Here is a 22,359-nt window from a genome sequence, read left to right on the forward strand (position 1 = left end):
ATTAAATTCTCAAGGAGGTCAAGGGGCGCCTGGGTGGCTCAGTCATTAAGCGTCTGCCTTCGGCTCAGGTCATGATCCCAGAGCCCTGGGATCGAGCCCCGCATTGGGCTCTCTGCTCAGCGGAAAGCCTGCTTCTCCCTCTCACACTCCCCCTGCTTGTGTTCCCTCTCTCACTGTGTCTCTCTCTGTCAAATAAATAAATAAAATCTTTAAAAAAAAAAAAAAAATTCTCAAGGAGGTCAATAATTCTAAAAGGTAAGAACTAATGCTACCATCTACATCAAGGTCTAGTCTTCCACGAAGCAGCCCACCTGAATTCTCTGTCCTCCACGTGCAAGTCCTCATGCTGCATTTATACTCAAAAGCAAACCCTAATTTTAAAACCCTAATTTTATTCTTTCCTACACTCTGCTTCTAGGCAGAAAATCTGCCATTTACCATCTAATTTTTTTTAATGATGTCTACACACCTCACTTACCCCCTTCAGTCACATGTCCCACAGTCTTTACCCATGGTGTGAAACAAGCATTTCTCATACTGTTCTCAGTAATGCACAGTTTATACTGCATGCAAGTTAGTACATACAACATGAATTTTTAAAAAAATGAGCAACTGATTCTGCGCCAAGAAATTAAATGCCTAGGAGAAAAACTGTAGGAGCCAAAAAGGAGGTTTAACTCATGCAATTTCTTATGCCCTAATTGTATTACAATACCTATTTTTTATTTTAATACCTAATTTCAGGGTAAAAGTCATGAATTCTAGTTTTTAACCAACTGTTCTTGACATCAGAAGATACTCCAAGTAAGAAAATCACCATGTTCTCATAGTTTAAATATATCACAGAAAAGAAAATAATTTTACCTGAACACAAAGTACCATGTGAAATGTTCCAAGAAGCTTCCCATGGGGAGTTAGCTGGGTTATCATGAGACTTCTCAAGCATCTGCGAAGCTGAAAACATAATCGCACACTTCATCAGATACAACTCTGACATGTTAGTAGGTGAAGCCCATGGTAAGCCAACACATTCTGCTCTTCCACACAAACATCGACTTACACCTGGTACTTCATTTCCCAGACCTACTATAAAACAATAAGCACAAAAAACTTACTCAAATCTATTGCGGATGATGAGAATCATAAAAAATAATCTACATGTATCAGGTTAAAAAAGGATTAAACCATAGGATATAAAGTTAGAAGAGATTCTGAGGGGCACCTGGGTTGCTCAGTCGGTTAATGCAGCCAACTCTGGGTTTTGGCTCAGGTCATGATCTCAGGGTCCCTGGATCAAGCCCCACACTAGGTTCTGCGCTCAGTGGGGAGCCTGCTTCTCCCTCTGCTCTTCCCCTGTTCAAGCTTGCTCACTCTCTCTTAAATAAATAAAATCTTTAAAAAAAATTTTCAATATAACAATAAAGAAAAACAAAAACTAAGGCATGAGATACTTAGTCTAAAAGCAGATTCCCTCAAAAGAAGAGCCTGATTTATTTTTTTTAAAGGAAAACAACCCAAAGATTTTAAAAATTACAAAGGGGCTATAAAAAATAGGATTCTCAACCTATACATCCAACACTACACACCGAATATATGCTTAAAATATATGCTTTAAAACTATAAACTCGACATAGGCTTTAAAAATCTCAATGAAGCATAAGATTTTCTGGGAGAAAATATTAACAAAGTCTACCCAGAAACAGATAAAAAATCTGTTAGAATCAAGAAACAACTAAAATACCTACGTAAAGAGGAAAAAAACCCCTTCTAGCACAACTTACCCAACAATTTGCCTCACTTTCACTTTATAAAACGTGAGCACTTACAGGTAGGGGAGAGGTTCTCCCTTTTCTCCTTCATCTCCTGTAATCTCTTCTCCATTAGACTATGCTGGCCGCTGCACATTTTAATTGTGGGACTATACATCAATGAGCCATTAGATTCAAATAAGAGAACAGGTATGTCATTATCTGAAAATAAACAAAACTTTATTTAGCTAAAAAAATAAAAGGCCAGAAGGTTTAATACTTCAACAATAGGATTCCTTTCAAGGAACAAGCCCCTCCCCAACACCCACAGTCTTCCTCGTCCCCTGCAACATCATTACCCACTGCTACCAACAGTCTATCTTCAGCCCACCAGCCCACAAGCAGTAACACTGGTGCGAAAACTGCTGGCTAATGTTTGCTGAGGAATGTCATGCGCCAGGCACTGGGCTAAGCACAATACGTCACTGTTTCATTCAACCTTTCCCAAACCCAGTGCATCAGATTATCAGTCTGCCCATGTAAAGATGAAGAAACCAAGACACAAAAGTTAAGTAACTTGTTTATATCCAGGATCACACAACTAGCGAGAAGGTAAAGCCAGAGTGCAGTCTGGTTCCTAAATGCTGATGAAGAGCGACAGAATACATCACCCCAAACATGTCACTTTGGCATAAGGATTATTTTGAGCAGAATGCTCTTAAATCACAGCAGGTGAAAGAAAGATGCTCTGACACTCCCCACCCCACCCCAAGCTTCTCCCTGAAGGCAGGAGATAAAACTCCCCTTTGAAAGATGCACCCCCTCCACTTTATCACCAGAGAAGGGGAGCTGACGCCAAGAGAATTCTGTAAAACAGGCCTTATTAAAGGACCTCTTATCCTCCTTTGGTTCCCTTATATCTTACTTTTCCACAATTGCCTCTCCTTGTTCAACATAAGGTTCTATGAGCTGAGAACCTAAGATGGGTGCAGAAACAGTTCTGCCTCTAGGAGTAGTGTTAACTCTAGGTCTCAGAAACCACCACCACTAACCAACCCTCTCCGACCCTCAACAGACACACATATCAACTTTGGGGTCAGGAGTCCGTCAGCCATGAAATGATGGCTAAACCGGGTGTGGGTGCACAGGTATGTGTTTTTCTGGAATCCATACCTGGCACATGCTCAAGGAGAACTTCAGGGCTCTGACCACCTCCCCTCACCCACCAATAAAAAGACCAAGAATCATTCAGCATCTTCTTTGCAACTCTTAAGCCTGCCAACATGCAGACATGTCAGTTCTATCTGTAATACCTTATATTGTAGTGTTTAAAAGGCAATTTTTATTAAGATATAAATTTGATCCAAAAAGATAAAAGTTCTTTAGTACCATATTGCCAAATTCTTTTAAAATACACCACTACTGTGGTGTAAGAAGGCCCAAAAAGCAAGAGTATAAAGCTGACAGGGAAGTGGTACAGGGCTGACCTGACCAGACTACAGAGGGCGACTGGTGCCGCAGGGCAGGTGAAACACAGGGTTCCATCCGAAATACTTTTCCTTATGATGACCTGAGGAAGTGGAAGCCCTGGGTGGGGTGTGCACCTGACTTCTGGTTTACACCCTTCTCACGCAAGTACAGCTGATGGGTGGTTGAGGACACAGCGCCTCTAGGGCCCAGTCAAGGAGCCACTAGGAGGGTTCCCATGGGGGTGATGCTTAGAGAAAGATCAGTGGAGGAGTCAAGCAATCATCCAGAAGCAGGGGGTAAGGATCATGGTGGGTAACTGGCATCAGGCAGAAAGGGATGTCAAGAGTTACTCCACGAGTCTGTCTGGAGCAGCGCAGACCAGGTAGTGAGAGGCTGTTAGGGAGGGACCAGCATGGCACCAAGAGAAAGAGGCCTGATTCTCAGGCACTGGGATGACTCTGCAAAAAAACAAATGATAAAGGCAGTGTTTTTGGAAATTATCTGGCAGCACTGTATATACAAGCTAAACGTTCTAGTCAATTCTGTTCCATTACCATGACAGATTTAAAATAAAGCTTGATAATTCTGCATGAAAAATTTCAAAATACAGAGCAGAGAATCTGTGATATGGCAATATACACTACAACAAAAAAGTAGAGGAATTAGTGCTTATTTTTATGCCATGCATTATATAGTTACCGAAATTGCTTACATGTATCACTGATGTGTTGGGATTGGTCTGAAACACTGAATTTAGGTAGTGAAAAAGGCAAAAAAGAGAAATACAAAAAACACATATGGTACTTTAGAGTTTCATGATGTTCTAAAGTATTTTTATAAATCATTAAAAGACTACATGTAGCAAAAAAAAAAAAAAATCCAATTTTAAAAATGGGCAGGAGATCTAAACAAGACATTTTTCCAAAGAAGACATACAAATATCCAACAGGTACAGAAAAAAGAGTCAGCACTACTCATCAGGAGGGAAATGCAAATCAAAACCACAATGAGATTCTAACCACATATTAGAATAATTATTATCAAAAAGACCAGAAATAACAAGTGTTGGCAAGGATGTACAGAAAAGGAACTCTTGTGTACTCTTGATGGAAATGTAAATTGGTGTAGCCATTGTGGAAAACTCTATGGAGCTTTCTTAAAAAATTAAAAATCGAACTTCCAAAAGAGCCAGTAATTCCAATTTTGGGTATTTATTTACCTGAAGGAAATGAAAACACTAAAGAAAAAAACAATAAAGGAAAACACTAACGCAAAAAGATATCTGCACCCCCCTCAGGTTCACTGCAACATTATTTACAAGTGCCAAGACATGGAAACAACCTACATGTCCACTATGGATTAATAAAGAAACGTGGTATGTACACACACACAAACACACACACGCACGTGTGCATGCGCGTTCACACATGCACACGCATACACACTCAGAGGAATACCATTCAGCCATAAAAAAGAACAAACCTTGCCATTCGTGACAGCATGGATAGACCTTGAGCACATTACACTGAGTGAAATAAGTCAGAGAGAGAAAGATAAATACTGTATGATGTCACTATATGTGGAATCTATAAACAAAATCAGAACACAAAAATCAAAACAACCAGCTTATGGGTAGAGAGAACAGACTGGTGGTGGTCCGAGGCCCCGGGGTGGGGCGATGAGCAAGATGGGTGAAGGGGCTCCGAAGGGACAAATCCCCAGTTATCAAATGAGTGAGTCATGGGATGTAATGTATGGCACAGTGACTACAGTTAGTAACACTGTACTACAATTTGAAAGCAGCTGGGGAAACTGGGTGTTGAAAGTTCTATCATGAGAAAAAAAAATGCTTTGTAAATATGTATGGTGACAGAGGTTAACTGGACTTGTGATCATTTTACAACATACACACACAGTGAATCATTACACCATACAGTTGAAACTAATGTTCGGTCAATTATACTTCAAAAAAAAGAATAGAAATGATGCTATGATTAAACACATCAGGACAAAAATTTCCTATTTTTTGATTCCAGAGAAGCAGCCTGTTGCTACCTAGCTCTCCCAAGTTCATTATGTGATATCTGTAGCCTTGTGCAAAACGCAATCATAAACAACAGTGATTACGCCACTGTTCAAGTGCTTTAAGGTTTTACAAATGATTCAAGACAAAGAATTAAAGTATCTTGAAGCCAACTAATGCCTACACAGAGAAAAAGAAAATATAGAATCTATATAAAATACAAATAATGTCTGCGTAAAAGCATCAGGGAACTACTGAAGAGACCAGGACCAGAGGAGTCAAGATTCTGGAAAGGAGGAGCACTGAGAGGCCAGCTGACAAGCAGTGGATGTTTTTACCCCCAGGAGGATTTACCATTAAGACCCCCGGGGCAGAGGCTGAAGGTCCCGGTCTTTGACCAGGCACACAGCAGTTGCTGAGAAACAAAGACACAAGCTAAGTGCTTATCAGTATCAACAAACTAAAGAGAAAACCAAAGGCTTTGCGGCACCAGATCCCACTAAACAGGGGTAGTAGAAAACAGGTCCTTGCACGTATGTGATTTTATCTTCAAGAAAGTTGCCCAATTCTGAAGCCAAATTCTTCTGTGAAATGGTGGAAAGTTCTCTGTGGTGTATTTTCACTGAGAGATGAAAATGGGAGTTCAGGACCAGTCAGGGGAAGAGATCCTAGTTATCATGCCAGGCTTTCAGTGGAAAGGTTTAGATGGGGGCATCTGGGTGCCTCAGTCGGTTAAGTGTCTGCCTTCAGCTCGGGTCACGATCTCAGGGTCCTGGGATCGAGCCCCACGTCAGGCTCCCTGCTCAACGGGGAGCCTGCTTCTCCCTCTCCCTCCACCCCTGCTCCCGCTGTCTCTCTTTCTCTCTCTCTCTCTCATAAATAAATAAAAATCTTAAAAAAAAAAAAAAAAGGAACGGTCTAGATGGCCACACTCTGGCATCAGTGTCAAACCCGAAGTCTACCAAGCCTTATCAAAGTCAGTGACGCTCCTATTCACATCAGTCCAGATAAAGCCAACAAGGCCCCACTCCAACTGCTTAGCAGAGGGAACTAGAAACTTTGTGTCTAAGAAAATAATAATGCCAGGGCGCCTGAGTGGCTCAGCTGGTTAGGCGACTGCCTTCGGCTCAGGTCATGATCCTGGAGTCCCGGGATCGAGTCCCGCATCGGGCTCCCTGCTCAGCGGGGAGTCTGCTTCTCCCTCTGACCCTCCCCCGTCTCGTGTTCTCTCTCTCATTCTCTTTCTCTCAAATAAATAAATAAAATCTTTAAAAATAAAAAGGAAAATAATAATGCCTAGAGCTTCAAACATATTTTATAACTAATGACTTGCCTTCAATTACAAAAACCGTCCATTCCTACTAAGAGACAGGACGTATATGACAAAAAAACAAGAGAAAAAAAACATCATATAAAACAACACAGGCGTTCTAGATATTGCAGATAGAAGCAAAGAAAGATGAAAAGAAAAAATGTGAGTGATTTAGTCAGAATAACAGAATCTATAAAAAAAAAACCAGAAACCCTAGAACTGCAAATAAAATAACCAAAATTATGAGCTGAACAGATGGATTTTATAGCAGATTAGACATGGCAGAAAAACATATTAATGAACTGTAAAAAAAGATCAATAGACAATATACAAACTGATGCACAGAAGGGGGAAAAAGAATTCAAGTACCTCTGTGAACTCCAAGTAGGATATTTAAAAAGAAAACTGGACCAGGAGCCTCGGTGGCTCAGTCATTAAGCATCCACCTTCGGCTCAGGTCATGATCCCAGGGTCCTGGGATGGAGTCCCACATCGGGCTCCCTGCTTGGCAGGAAGCCTGCTTCTCCCTCTCCCACTCTCCCTGCTTCTGTTCCTGCTCTCGCTATCTCTCTGTCAAATAAATAAATAAAATCTTTAAAAAAAAAAAAGAAAAATGGACCAATGAACATAAAATTCAAACTGCTGGAAGCAAAAAAAAGCAAACAAAAGGCAAAGTTAAAAGAAAATATACCTTTAAAAGAGCAAAAATACAACTATGGGCTAATGTGTAAATCAGTATTCTGAAAGCCCAAAGACAACGAAATGTGTTTCATTTTTTTTAGCTTTAGTGAGGAATAATTGAAAGATAAAAATTATATTTAAAGTGAAATAAAGGAAAGAATATATTATCTAACATTTCCCTATTCTAGGTAACAAAACAAAAAGACCAAGTATTAGGTAAAAACACAAAGTGAGATACAAAGTAACAAAGAAATGAACAGAGGTTTATTCTAATAGGGCTTCTTAGTCAAAATCTGTTTTTCCATAGTCATTCCTTGAAGTAAAAAGCTCCATCGATGTGGTGAGTGATGGAGACTTTGGCCCATGAGCTCACACCATGGCCCTCCTGCAGCCGGGTCCGCCCGGGCACCACCGGCCATCCGGCAGCTGAAACAGGTGCACGGGACCGCGCTGGATTCCTGGACTCACCCAGACTTCTCTTCTGCCTTTGTAGCTCTGTAGCCATTTTCTCAAATTTCTTCTGAAGCCTTTTATCATGTTCCGGTGTTTTAGGAATAAAATCTTTGGGCTGCATACACTTCCTCTGTGCAGAAAGGACATAAAAATGACTACTGTACCACAGCTGTGTAACGAGACAACCCTGTTCCCGACGCTTCTGATACCTGTCACAACACTGCAAGTACAACTTCTGACAGAGGCATTTCTTGCCCTGCATGTGAAACAGCAGTATTTCTTTCTTTCTGTGCCTAAGAACTGCAGCAGAACTGAAAGACTAGATACAAGGCTGTACGTTAAGTAGCTACGTTTTCTGAGGCATTTTCAGGATCCCAGCAATCTTAGTTTCCATGAAGGTTCTTAAACAAAATTAGTCGTTTTCCTTATTTTTGTTACTCTAAAATTATCTCTCCTCCTTCCCCGCCCCCCAAAATCGTAACATGGTAACAAAGTACAAAAACAATTATTTTCTAACTACCAAAGAAAGGAACCAATATTGAATCCTGCTTTATTGCCTTAAATCACAGTAATTCTATTCAGCCAGTAAAACCCAAAAACTCGAACTACACATACAAGGTGTGACAAACAGGATGAAGCCTGAGGCTAATGTCCAAAGAATGTCTTCGGTTAACTTTCCCACACCCACACTTGTGTTCTTGACTGAGCAACTTGCTCTCATTCATTATTTAACGAAATTTTTTTTTTATGTATTACTTATATATGACACATATAAAAAGATATGTGTCAAGCACTGGTCTTGGAACAGAAGAAGATTCTGGCTATCAGGAGCTTATACTCTATTAAAGAATGACAGAAAATAAACATCATTAATAAGTAAAATAGAAGTTATGTGTGTCAAGAGGGTTAATTCCAGCAGGCCTGGAACTGGCCTGAACTGTTTTCCCCAAAGTACAAGCACAGCATGCAATGTCCTAATGAACAATGTTGCTTTGTAACCATGAGTCCAGAGAATCTGGGAGCATTTGTACTCCCAGAGCTGGTCAACTGCCCATCACCAGTGGGAGGGCTCTGCTGTTGGGGGAGGTAAATGTACTGACAACAGGGGTACACGACCAGCACAAGAGTCTCCCTTAGGCCTCCCTGGTCCCAGGGTGCTCCCCAGATTCTCAAACATCCTTTAGGGTCCTGTGAATCTTCGTTGGCAACTGAACCCCAGCTAACTGCCACCATTATTACAGTATGTCAGAAAGGGGCGAGTCCCCCGGACAGTCAGGAAAACAGCACAAGAGTGGGATCAGGACAGCTGGAGCAGTGGGAAGGAGACACTACTGTACACAGAGCAGTCAGAGGGGGTCTCCCTGAGACAGGAACTCTGGCACAAAGCCCTACTAAAGTTAGAAAAATGGTCACATGCATGAAGTTTGGGGCAAGCATGTTCCAGATAGAGGGAACAGATATGCAATGCAATGGCTCTAAATCACAAGTACTCTTGGTGAATTTAAGAACAGCAAGCAAGAGGGTCAGGCTGGCAACAGAAAGAAGGGAGAGGGAAGCTGAGAACCTTGTCAAAGAGCCCAAAATAATATGGTCTGAAGTCATGTTCGCTTTGCATGTTCGCTTTGCAACTGCACTTAGAAAAGAGAAAGGAGGGGAGCCTGGGTGGCTCAGTTGGTTGAGCGACTGCCTTCGGCTCAGGTCATGATCCTGGAGTCCCTGGATCGAGTCCCGCATCGGGCTCCCTGCTCGGCAGGGAGTCTGCTTCTCCCTCTGGCCCTCCCCCCTCTCATGTGCTCTCTCTCATTCTCTCTCTCTCAAATAAATAAATAAAATCTTTAAAAAAAAAAAAGAAAAGAGAAAGGGAATGTTTTCAGGCACAAGTGGACATTTAAATGAAGTAGGTAAGCAGTCATTACTTATGCTTCAGATCAGGGAAAATGACCAAGATTAATAATATGCAGCACTAGTCACTGTGTCAAGAAATAGGTACACTGCTGGTGGAACTGTTAAAGTGCATGTACATTTTGACCCAGTCACTTCATTTCTAGATAATCCACCTGGAGAAATAAACTCAAACATGTCACATAAACAACGTGCTTAGTAAAAACTGACAATGATTTAAGGGTGCACAAATCCAAGAAAGACACACCGATGCCATATAATAAATATGGAAGAGTGAAGAGCTACTATATACTGTCGTGAAATGGTTAAACACACAGTTACGTGAAGAAGAAAAAAACAATCTCCCAAACGATACACGTAACACAGAACCTCACTGTACAAATGTGTGTGTGCGTGTGCGTGTGTGTGCATGCATCTGAAGTGTACGTGTACTGAAGACCATCCGCAAGGACCCAAGTCAAACCAAAAATTGCTTATTTTGAGGAAAGAGACATTAAGAGAGGTATTTGCCTTATCTGTGTTTACCCAATGTTTTACGATGAAAATATACTCATATTATTAATATGTTTTTAAAATAAGTCCTTGGGCGCCTGGGTGGCTCAGTTGGTTAAGCGACTGCCTTCGGCTCAGGTCATGATCCTGGAGTCCCGGGATCGCGTCCTGCATCGGGCTCCCTGCTCGGCGGGGAGTCTGCTTCTCCCTCTGACCCTTTTCCCTCTTATGTTCTCTCTCATTCTCTCTCTCAAATAAATAAATAAAATCTTTAAAAAAAAATAATAAAAAAATAAAATAAGTCCTTTACTTCTAAAAGGGTAGACACAGCTATTGCTTGGCGTTATCACTTAGAGTGGGGACTTAGAGGCTCTAATTCACCTCTAATCGAAGGAAATCTGGACAGAGACTGGAGTTGTTTGTCCATCACTCTAATTGAAGGATAATCTGGACAGAGACCGGAGTTAAGTTTGTCCGTCACCGCCCTGCAAATCCCAGCTTGCCCGAGATGAAATGTCTGAGATACAGAATTCACCATTTACAGAAAATCTGAGACGCCCACGGGACTGTCTTCCTTAACCTACAGGAAATGTATGGGTCTAGTCTGTCTAACTCAGTTTGGACAAAGTCTGCAAATCTCCTCCCCAACAGGGATCCTCACGTGAAAACAAAGCAACTCTGACGTTTCCTAGTAAACCAGTTTACCTCAAATAAAGAAATCACAATTAAAACTTTTAAATAATAAAAGAGTAAAAATGTTATGGATCAAATGTGAACTAGACCTCAGAGGAAAGCCAGTGTCTCTATGTTTGCACTTAATTATTTAATAAATAACTTGGGTATTTCTGCATCCGACTTTTGAGATTTTCCAGCTAAACAGCAGAACAAAGGTATTTTGCTGCAGACATAAAAAACTGAATTCTGAAGCAGTTCCCAGTGCACCTGTATGTCTGCTAGTCTCTTGGCAACTTTTAGTTTTCCACTGGCCAGACACAGCTCTTCCACTTCTCACAAATTACATCAAAGCATTTAAAGGATACACTAATGTCTGTAACTTTCTTAAAAACCCTATGTGGAAAGAACAGTATCATCAACTCCAACACTTAGGACACCTCTTAATATATAATATATATATTCCACAAAGTGTCATTTTCTAGGAAAAAAAGAATGAATACATTCATAACTGCCACTGTCGAAATCACATACTTACTTTTTTTTTAATTAGGCTTGGTAGGTGTTCCCTAGTGTTAGCTGCAGGGAAGAGTGCTTCATCAATGTGTGTTCCAGCCGTCCGGCATCTGTGTAATTAAATTTACAGAGCATAATTTGTTCCTGTTATAGTCACACAGCATCGCATCAGCGCATGTATCAGTCAGCAATTTAAGAGATGCACAGGCCATGTGAACAGACATGACTTTTACAGTAAGTACATTTATAACCAAATACAAAGGGCAATATAAATTCAACTTTCCAGGGTGCCTGGGTGGCTCAGTTGGTTAAGCGACTGCCTTCGGCTCAGGTCATGATCCTGGAGTCCCGGGATCGAGTCCCGCATCGGGCTCCCTGCTCGGCAGGGAGTCTGCTTCTCCCTCTGACCCTCCCCCCTCTCATGCTCTCTCTCTCTCATTCTCTCTCAAATAAATAAATAAAATCTTTAAAAAATAAATAAATAAATAAATAAAATAAAATAAAATGCCTGGAGGAGGGGCGTCTGGGTGGCTCAGTCGGTTCGGCGTCTGCGTTCGGCTTGGGTCATGATCCTGGAGTCCCGGGATCGAGTCCTCCCGCATCGGGCTCTCTGCTCACCAGGGAGTCTGCTTCTCCCTCTCCCACTCCCCCCTCTTGTGCGCTCTCTCTCTCATTCTCTCTCTCAAATAAATAAATAAAATCTTAAAAAGATAAAAAATAAATTCAACTTTCCAAAACAGTCTCTCTACAGTGTTTTTAAAGCGTAAAGGAGAAGTGAGAGGCAGCTAAGGGAAGCAGTTTTTATGCAGTAACTTCAGACTTGTAACAGCCTTCAGACTGAGGAGAGCGGGGCACACACACAGTATAAGCATATGCTCTTAAATGAATAGTAGAAGAGTAAACAGGACATCAAAGGAATAATCTAGAGCTAGAAGGGCCCTAAAGAAATTCGGCCAGAAAGACGATCTTGCCCCTAAAACTGGTGTTTCAACGGAGAGCTGGCTGGGCGATCCCAGCTTCGCCAGGCTGGGCCCCACCACCCGCAACTGTCTGTCATCAGTCTGTCACTTCCACTCTCCCTACACTGCCTTCACACCTCCCTGCCTGTCTTGGGAATCCCCCGACCATTACCTACTTCCAAGCATTCAGACGCTCAAATCTAAACAATTACAATAATTTTCTAAATGATCTCCTTACCTATAGTTCCTACTCTTCTCATTCATTCATATTATTACTGAAAGATTAAGCTTAAAACGTTTTATTCATCTCTCCACAACCCTGATCAAAAGCTTTCAATCATTCCTGTGTTTACAGAATAATCGTACTTACCTGTTGTTTCAATCTTTTTAAAATACGGCCCCTACACGCATCTCCGACTATATTTCATAAACCTGTCACTGTTCAACATTTAGTATGCAAATGACAGTTGAAAATATAATTAAAATACAATGCAAAAAAAGAATAGGGAAAATATATCAAATTCATATAGAAAACTCTCTTAAATATATTAAGAATAAAAACAAAACTTCAGAAACGTAAATATGATGCTGTATACTATATATAATACAGTATTTCTCATTTTAAGCAAAGTCTGGAAGATTACACACCAAACTGACAATACTACTTATCACTAGGCTAATGAATCTCAAAGTGTAGTCAGAAGACCCCTGGGGTCCCTAAGCCCCTTCTGAGGGCATGTGAGGTCAGTACCGTTTTTAGCACAAGAAGGCTTCATTTGCCTTTTTCATTTTTCTCTCATGAGCATACAATGGAGTTAAAGCTAACTGTGTGTGTGTGTGAGATCCCGATACTCTGCAGAGGCAGACAGAACAATGCAACTGTCTTTTATTAAGCCAGTCATGAAAGAAGTTTGCAAAAAATGCAAAAAATTAAAAAAAAAAAAACACAGCACAATAATTAAAATAAGAGAACAACAACAAGGTAGAGCAGAAGCCAGAGAGAGAGCGCACAAGTGATACTATGAGAGCCAGGAGAAGCTTTAGGTGGGAGGCGACCACCAGATTAAATTCTGATGAGGAAGCAGATTTGGGGAGGATGCAGATCTTCCGTCTGGAAGAAGAGCACAGACAAAAGCCCAGCAAAGCGAACAACAGCATGGCAATTCTGGGAAAACAGACACCACTTGGTGCGACTGCAGTGAATGCACTGGAGCGAGGATACTAAGGACAAGGAGGTCACACAGGTCGCCCTGAGGGCTGTATCTGCTGCCAAGCTCATGAGCTTCAACGGCCCTCGTGCTGTGGGTCCCAGGGTGCTAGGAGAGGTGGGGGGCCCTGGACAGGCCACTCTGCAGATGTGTTTCAGGACAGGAACACTGAGGGCAAGGAGTCCGGTCAGGGACTGTGGGGGTAGGAGATGCCGCAAGTTTCACCAAAGCTGTGGGACTGGGTGGAGATCTTTGAATGAGCAGTATTTAGAAATAAAAATGGAATGTTCTTGAGCTCTTGTTACAACTGGTGGACTGAGCACATATGTTTTTCTCTCCTGCCCCCGAAACCCCATTCAAATGAGAGTAAAGTAAAACAAAATGACACAGACCAACAGAAATAAAGAGTAGATAAGAGATGTCTGGGGAACTGAAAAGCAAATACAGAAAAGGAAACCCAAGCCTGGAAGCTGGACGAGGGAGGACAAGGGACTGAACTCCTCTCCTCAGACCTCAAGGGCTCCGGCAGAAAGGGGGGGGTCTGAGGAACAGCAGCCGCACCCCTAACTGTGCCCACAGTCAGGGCCACTGAACCCCACTCGCTCCTGCCACCAGAGCAGGTGACAGGCTCAGTTTTCAGACGACTAGGACCAGGAACGCGCTGGACTCAAGGATACCAGGCTGAGCTCAGGTAGGACAAAGTTTCACACAAAAGGAAATATATCTGTGTGCATTTTCAAATTCAGCTAAAAAACAACTTTCCCAGTTGTAATAATGTAAAGCAAAACGGCTGATTTAGCTCATCAGCGGGGGATTTTATTTATCAAATCAGGAGAGAAGCAGTGTGGGTGCAATGAGTAGGGGCACGTACATGGTGTGGGGTCCCCCAGAACATGGCCACTTGAAGAGCTAAATTTGCATTTCCCAACTACAAAGTCTAGACAGTGTCGGAAACTGGAAAGTAAGGCAGCAGTGGGGCCACGGTAACTGGGAGTACAGAGGTCCAGACAGAGCTGCAGCAAGATGCATGGGTGGAGAGGTGTTACCCCTGGGGAACAGGAACTGGGGGAAGGGGTTAAAAAGGGACCACTGTTTCACTACAAGCCTTGTAATAATAGCTGACTTCTCTCTTTCCTGTGTGTGAGGGGCCCTCTCTCCATAACAGGATGGGAACAGGAAACTAGGCATTCTGATTCAAAGGGCTCTGGCTGGCACAACAGGGAAAGAAATGGCACCTAAACCAAGACAGAAAATGAAGTCAGGAGGTAGTTAACAGAAGAGCAAGTTCTGCTGTGCTTCATCCACAAGAATTCGCCCAGTAGGCAGTCCCACATGTAGGTCTGACATGGAGAGGGCATACTGAGAATAAAGACAGAGATGTGCGTAAAATTCAAATCCCTTCCACGGCCCTGCAGGAACACATCCCTGCCGCTAAGCTTCCTCTCCCCCAGAGATCCCAACCATGGACACTCTGAGATCCTCACACACACTGGCATCACCCCGTCTCAGGCCACGACCTGTTCCTCAGAAGACTGGTCCCCAAGTCTCTGAACACCTAGTTCCTTCTCATCTTCTGTGCCTCAGCTCACAGGTCACCAACTACAAGAGGCCTCCACAGCCATTGTCAGGACAAACGGGCGCCGTGGCTAAGACCCTCCTGTTCCCTTCAGGGGAATCACTAAACCCTGCACTTATAAAACTTGTTTCTTTCATAAAAACTAAGTTTCATGAAGGGAGCGGATACGCCTGTCTAGTTGCAACAGTAACCCCCTGGCAGAGAGTAAGTACTCAAAAGATATTTTCTGAAGGAGCAAATGTCATCACTGTAGAAAGAGACACTTTGACCTCATCTTAAACACACACATGTGCACGCACACATGCTCTAGGTTACAGAACTAAACATAAAGGCCAAAACTATAAACTCCCAGAAGAAAATGGAAGAAGAGATTCACAATTTCGAAGTAAGCCAAGACACTCAGACAGAATATCAAAAACACAAAGGATAAAAGAAGAAAATGAAAAACTGCACTTCACAAAATAAAAAACTGGTGTGTTTTGAAAGACACAACAAAGAAAATGAAAAGTCATCACAGACTGAGATCAGATATTTACAGTATGCGTACCTGACCAAAAATATTGATATGAATAATATCTAAAAATCACCTGTAACTCAATATCAAAAAGACAAAAACCCAATTTTTACAAATGGGCAAAAGATTTAAACCAAAGACAAATAGTCACTAAGCATGTGATCTTACACTTAGTACAAGTCATCAGGGAAGTACACACCAAAGCCAGAGGGGATCCTCAAGTGTATGATTAATTGATTTTTTATTTTTTTTAAGAGAGAGAGAAAGAGGGATCATGGGCAGGGCGGGGGAGGGGAGGTGACCTCAAGCAGATCCCTGCTGAGTGCAGAGCCTGAAGCAGAGCTCACAACCCTGAGATCATGACCTGAGCCAACATCAAGAGTGGGACGCTTAACTGACTAAACCACCCAGGAGCCCCTGGTTAAATGATTTTGACTCTTGTCAAAATCAGTGACAAAAGTCACTGGGAAAGAATCGTCTTTTCAACAATGGTGCTGGGACAACCAGATACCCACACAAAAAAGGATGAAATCAGACCCCTACCTCACACCATGCACAGAAACTAACTCCAAATGGATTGAAGATCTAAACTGTCAGAGCTAAAACTATAAAATTCTCAGAAGAAAATATAGAAGTAAATCTTCCTGATCTCGGATTTGTCAATAGTTTCTTAAATGACGTCGAAAGCATAAGAAACAAAAAATAAACTGGACTTCATAAGTATTAGAACCTTTTGCTTCAAAGGAAACTGTAAAGGACATACACAAAAACAACGACCCACAAAATGGGAAAAAATACTTACAAATCATACATTATATGGATATATGTGATATAGCCATACAATGGAATATTATTTGATAATTTAAAAAGTGCAATTCTGGTACATGCTACAACATGGAGGAATCTTGAAAACACCATTTTAAGAGAAAGAAGCCAGACACAAAGACCACACACTGTATGATTCCACTTACATGACAAATTCAGAAGAGGCAAATCCATGGAGACAGAGAGTAGATTAGTATTTGCCCTGGGCTGGGGGGTATGGAGGGTGATGGAAAGGGCACAAGGTCACATTCTAGGGTGATGAGAATGTTTTGAATTGATTGTGTTGGTGGATGCAAAACTCTGTAATTATATTAAAAAACAATGAATTACAGGGGCCCCTGGCTGGCTCAGTCAGTAGAGCATGTGATTCTTGATCTCAAGGTCATGAGTTCCAGCCTCACGCTGGGTGCAGAGTTTACTTAAAAACAACAACAAGGGGCACCTGGTGGCTTGGTAGGTTAAGCATCAGACTCTTGATTTCACCGCAGGGCATGATCTCAGGCTTGTGAGATCCAGCCCCAACTAGGGCCTCCAGGCTCAGTGGGGAGTCTGCTTGAGATTCTTTCCCTCTGTCCCTCCCCCCACTCGTGCACACACACGTGTGCTTTCTCTCTCTCAAATAAATAAAACCTTTTAAAAAAAAACCAAAGATCACTGAACTGTACACTTCCGATGGGTGAATTATATCCAAAAAAAACTTCTACAAAAAAATAAACATATGAGATACCACTACAAATCCACTAGAATGGCTAAAATTAAACACTGGTAAATCCCAAGTGTTGGTGAAAATGTGGAGCAAATGGAATATTCATGCACTGCTAGTAGGAATGTAAAATGACACAACCACCTTGGAAAACAGTTTGGGTAACAGGCCAAAAGTGATGAAAACATTTAAGGACAAGAATGTCATTGTTCATAGCAACTTTAATCATAATAACCAAAAACAGAAAACTACCCAAATGTCCATTAACATGTGAATGGATAAACAAACTGTGGTATAGCCATACAAAAGAATACTAGGTTCAGCTATAAAAAAAAATTAAAATATCGATACACATAACAACAAGGATAAATTTCAAAAACATCATGTTGAACAAAACCAGCCAGGCACAAAATAACACATACTGGATGATTCCCTTTATATAAGACCCTAGAATAAGCAAAGCTATGCGACAGGGCCAGAACCAGGTGAGTGGTAGCCCTGCGGTACAACTGTGTCAAGGGTACAAAGGGGCTTGGGGCAGGGAAGATGACTGCAAAGGGGCACAAGGGAACTTCTTGGGGTGGTGAAAATGTTCACAATATTTTGACTGTGGTAGTGATGGTAACATGGGTATGTACATTTACCAAAACTCAGTGAACTGTATACTTCAAATGGGTACACTTCATTTTATGTAAATTACATTTTTATAAGGTTGATTTTTTTTAAAAAAACAAAGTAATCACCTAAGCCCAGAGAAAGTGGACAGTGAATGGGGTAGGCAGAATAATGGATCTAAATGAAAGAAAATGAGAGAAACAGGCATTAATGACAAAGCAAACAAGGAGAGAAATATTTCTTAAGAATGCCTCTTTTTAAACAAAGGTCCATTAATGACCAATTTGAACCCTGAGCAGGGCCTACCAGCTTCTTCTTACTCAAGTGAAACGTCACCTATTTCCCACTGTTATAAGCAACAAAACAGGGGGGGAAAAAAAGCAACAAAACACCAGGAAGCAACCTGACATAAGACTTGGATGAAAAGAATCAGGATAACTGCACCATCATATACATGATATTTAAGTTATAATCAGCAGCATCATAAAGCTCAGCCAGCTCATAAGAACCTCACACCAATCCTGGTGGATAAATACTGTCCTATCATTGTCTCACATTTAACAACTGAGGACACTGAGGGTCACAGGAGATAATCTGCCCAAGTTCACGAAACTCGTTAAGTATCCTCTACCTGTTAGTAGTTTGGGGAAAGGCTTGATTCAACTGGGTAAAATGTGTGTCTGACCCAGGTGATGTAGAAGATATATTCGTCCTTACTGGCAGTAAGTGTCCCAACAACTTATCTGTCACTTGGTAGCATGGGAAGATGCACAGACACACTTCCTGAATCGACGTGGGTTTATATAGGACCTCTCACAACAAAGAAACAGGTGGCCCGTAATACTGGTGATGTCATTCTATGCATGCAAACAACTTGTGTGTTCACATGCTTAGTAAAATACTGCACAGGCACTACGTTAAAACCCGTGTTTATCAGGCACACAATCAAAATCTACTGAATAAATAAAAAAAGCTCACCAGATGGATTTCTGCTTTTCTTCAGAAATGTAAAATGCCACTATGCTCCCATCTAGTGGTCAAGCAGAAAAGTGTTTCAAGCGATTCCCTTAAAAGCAGAACCAACTTTTTTGACCCTCAACTGCTGCTACTTCAGAGCCAACAGGGAACAAAGCAGCTTGTGTCATCCTTCCCTCCGGGAAGCCCTGCCTGGACTCATTCCAAAGAGCTCTTTCTCCCTCGAGAGCTAAGGAACGGTGGCACTTCCCACTGCAAGCCTGCTCCACCGCCCTCCCATCCCCATCAACTCCACTGGTTATGCCAAACACACCCTATGTCGCCAGCCCCGTCTCTGTTGCCCTCACTCACTACCTCTTCAAAAGCTAGGGCAGTGGAAAACTATCTGACCTGTGGGAGAAGAATCCCTTTCAACAGTAAGACAGAACAAGACAATGTGGAGGACCTCCCTCAGGGAAGAGCGAGGAAGAGGGATGTGTGCACGCTTTCACCCTGCACAAAGCAAGGCCCACAGTCACAGTGGGAGCTCAAACAGTCAGAAACCATAGACACAAACTGAACTGTGAAGTAGTATTTTGGACTCAAAATCTCTTTCACTCTTAAAAAATTCAAGGATCTCAAAGCATTTTTATTTGAGTTATACTTACGGATACTTATTGTAACAAATTAAAACTTAGTTCTTAAAAAAATAAATAAAACTGAGTTCTTAAAATACGTAATTGTTAATTCATTTAAAAACAACAATAATAAAACTCAATACATGTTAACACAAATAACAGTTTTATGAAAAGTATTTCCCCAAACAGGAAAAAAAGTCTGGTAGAAAAGTAGCATGGCCATACGTTTTTGCAAATGTCAATAAACAGTTGGATTCTCACATCTGCTTCAGCATTCCATATACTGTGTATGCCATGCCCCCTAAACAATACTGTACCCTCCTGAGAAGATGAGAGGGAAAAAGGCAAATAACATCTTATTAATGTTATAAAAAGTTTCAACCCTGCTGACCCCTTACAGGGTCTATGGACTACGGAAGTCCCCAGACCATGATTTGAGAACTGTTGCTCTAAAACTATAAGAAACCCATTATTCTGATATTATTCACGAATATTAGGTCTTATCTTCTCAATAAACCTATGCTGTGTGAGACAGGAAAAATGTCTTACTTTTGAGTTGATGTTTTAATTGGTAACAGTAGATAATTTGGGTGTTGCTTTGCTTTTAACCAACTCAGAACACTGAAAGTTTGCCACAAACAGAAAAACCTAATTGGCAGGTTTTTAAAAACACCTGTCCTACCAACACACAGCTTTTAATCACAGGAATAGGCTTAAGAAACTTAAAAAGTTTAAGGATAATCTTGAACTCTGGGAGCTCAACTCCCACATTCCAGCAATCCCTCTCCATGTGTTCTCAATGTAAGAGTAGGTAAGAAATCTGCCCTTCCAACTTTCCCTCCCACGTGACAATTCCGTCCTAGAGCCACACAAGTGAGGCAAGGGCAGATACCTACAAGGTTTGTGGGATGGGTGGGGAGCGCTTATCCACCAGGGGGCTTCCCAGAGCCTGAGAAGGGGGCGCCTGTGTGGGGGATGGCCCAGCATGAGGTGCTGGAGCCCAGGCAGGCAGGGGAGGGTGTCCACACAGAGCGAGGGGCAAGGCACAGTGAGGGGTATCAGAATTTGAACAGGCAGAGGGTTCACCATGTGGGGGCCAGGTGGAGTAGAGAGGACATCTGTGCAGAGAAGAGGCCCAATGCAGAGGGGAACCCAAGCCTGAGCAGATGAGGGGGGGTGTATGTAGGGAAGGGCATAGCCCTGGAGAAGAGACTAGTCACCCACCTACTTGATTAACTGCCCTGCTAAGAAGGGTAACAGGAGTCAGGCTTCTCACAGTCTGAGAACAGAGCTCAGGGAACAAAAACAAACACTGGGAAAAGGAGATGAGGACTAGAATGAACCCCCTGGTTTGGGACCGATGTTGCAGGTATCGGTGGGAACCTGGCTCACTACACACGGAGTTATAAAGCACAGGCATGAATTCACACATGTATAACTAAATCTGTCCACGAGAGGGCGTGGGAGCAGCAACACTCAATGGAACCGAGTGCACCCTAGCACCCAGATTACGGGTTCAAAATACCATTTCCAGTAAAAGGAACCAGGGATCCCTGGAGAAATGGCTGAATCCAGGGCCAGGAAAGAGAAGGTCCAAGCTTTCTGTGCCAGAAAGAAAAGAGGTGTTCAGAGAATGATGGGAAACAGGTAAAATAACACAGAAGTCAACTGGACGGGCGACCCTGGCCAATCTAAGACCATTTAAACCTTAAAAAGAACAATGATAGCAATGGATTACAACCCAGTGAATAAAGTAAGGAGACACACATTCACACACACACAGTGTGCTGAGGAACAGTTAGTGAAAGTACCTCCCCTCGAACGCCACACGAACCATGGGGGCAGAGGGGGTGTGTCATACTCCCTCCCGGTGCAGAGGGCTGACAGGCACCACTGTGAACACCACCGGCACCACCCCACACCGAGAGGGTGCAAGAAGAAGAATCCATCTTCACTTCCAGGTTATTCCTGCAAGAGACACAGAACTCAGATAACCTCATGAGGAAACACCAGATAATCCCAAACTGAGGGACACCACACATCACTACTTACAATCTTCAACAACACTAAGAGCACGAAAACCAAAGAAAGATGCAGGCATGGCCCAAGTGAGGGAGACAAGGAGCCAGGCCTACCCGGTGCAAGGTGCATGTCTGCAGGGGGCTGGGAGCCGTCTGCTGTGCAGCCCACGACTGCAACAGCTGGTGAGACCAGGACGGACGGACTCAGAACTCAAGGCGGGGGGTGAGTCTGCATTAACCACCTAACACGAGAGGCCACGTGGGGTCATGCAAGAAAATGTGCTTGTCTGCGGGAAACACGAAATGCAGGGGTGGTGGGGCATCTGGGCAATGGCCTGCTCTCAAGTGGGCAAAAACAAAAGCCTATGAACTGTATTTCCAACGCAGTGTTGGATCAGCCTTACTCAGCAGAACTGACAGGTAACAGCCAACCTGATCTGTGTTCCTTTTGCCTTCACTTCCTCTTTCTTCAGCATAAAACTGTCCAGTGTCCAAAGGAACTGTCAGAATTTTGTCGGTTGCTGTGACACAGCCCTCTGCTCTCAGGAAAAACACACCCAGAAATAGCCCAACAAAATGGGATTCTAGTGACACCTAGTGACCTTCTGTACTTACTGCCCACATTTTCAGGGGGAAACGGGAGCAAAGGCCTGGATAGGCAGGAAACGTAGAATAAACAGGACACATAAAATAACGGGCAGTTCAGCCGTTACCCCTGAGGTCTGTTGAAAAAAATTCAAGCTCACCAAAAATCAGGAAATGCAAATGAAATAAATTTTATTTTTCCACTGACAAAGTAGGAAAGATTAAAAAGATTTGACAGCTCAGAGTGTAATGGTTATGGGAAACAAGTGTTCTTTTACACTGCTAGAAAGAAGAGAATTTAGTGCACTCTTTCCAGAAGGTACTATGACAGCATTTATCATAAATTTAAGTCCATGAGCCCTCTGAACTCAAAAATCCATTTGTGGGATTTAAACCTATGGAAAAACTCACACATCTGTAAGAAGTAATGCACACAAAGACATTCAGTTTTGTACTATTTCTGACTAGAAAGAAAAAGAAATGGAAAACTTC

General features: G+C 42.3%; 1 protein-coding gene across 3 annotated transcripts in view; it reads right to left on the reverse strand.

Annotated features, from left to right (window-relative positions):
• MCPH1 (microcephalin 1) overlaps positions 1 to 22,359 on the reverse strand; it is a 266,528-nt gene that overhangs the window by 198,608 nt on the left and 45,561 nt on the right. For all 3 annotated transcript variants that reach the window (XM_064585715.1, XM_045879585.3, XM_064585716.1), the window contains exons 4-7: positions 11,292 to 11,379; positions 7,703 to 7,817; positions 1,827 to 1,970; positions 865 to 954 (exon numbers count right to left, since the gene is read on the reverse strand). In XM_064585715.1, the coding sequence (XP_064441785.1) occupies positions 865 to 954; positions 1,827 to 1,970; positions 7,703 to 7,817; positions 11,292 to 11,379 (437 nt within the window). The remainder of the gene's footprint in view (positions 1 to 864; positions 955 to 1,826; positions 1,971 to 7,702; positions 7,818 to 11,291; positions 11,380 to 22,359) is intronic.

Source organism: Mirounga angustirostris, unplaced genomic scaffold (genome assembly GCF_029215605.1).
Source record: "Mirounga angustirostris isolate CCGP_5_RB_7025 unplaced genomic scaffold, mMirAng1.0.hap1 SCAF_2, whole genome shotgun sequence".
Lineage (NCBI taxonomy): Eukaryota > Metazoa > Chordata > Mammalia > Carnivora > Phocidae > Mirounga > Mirounga angustirostris.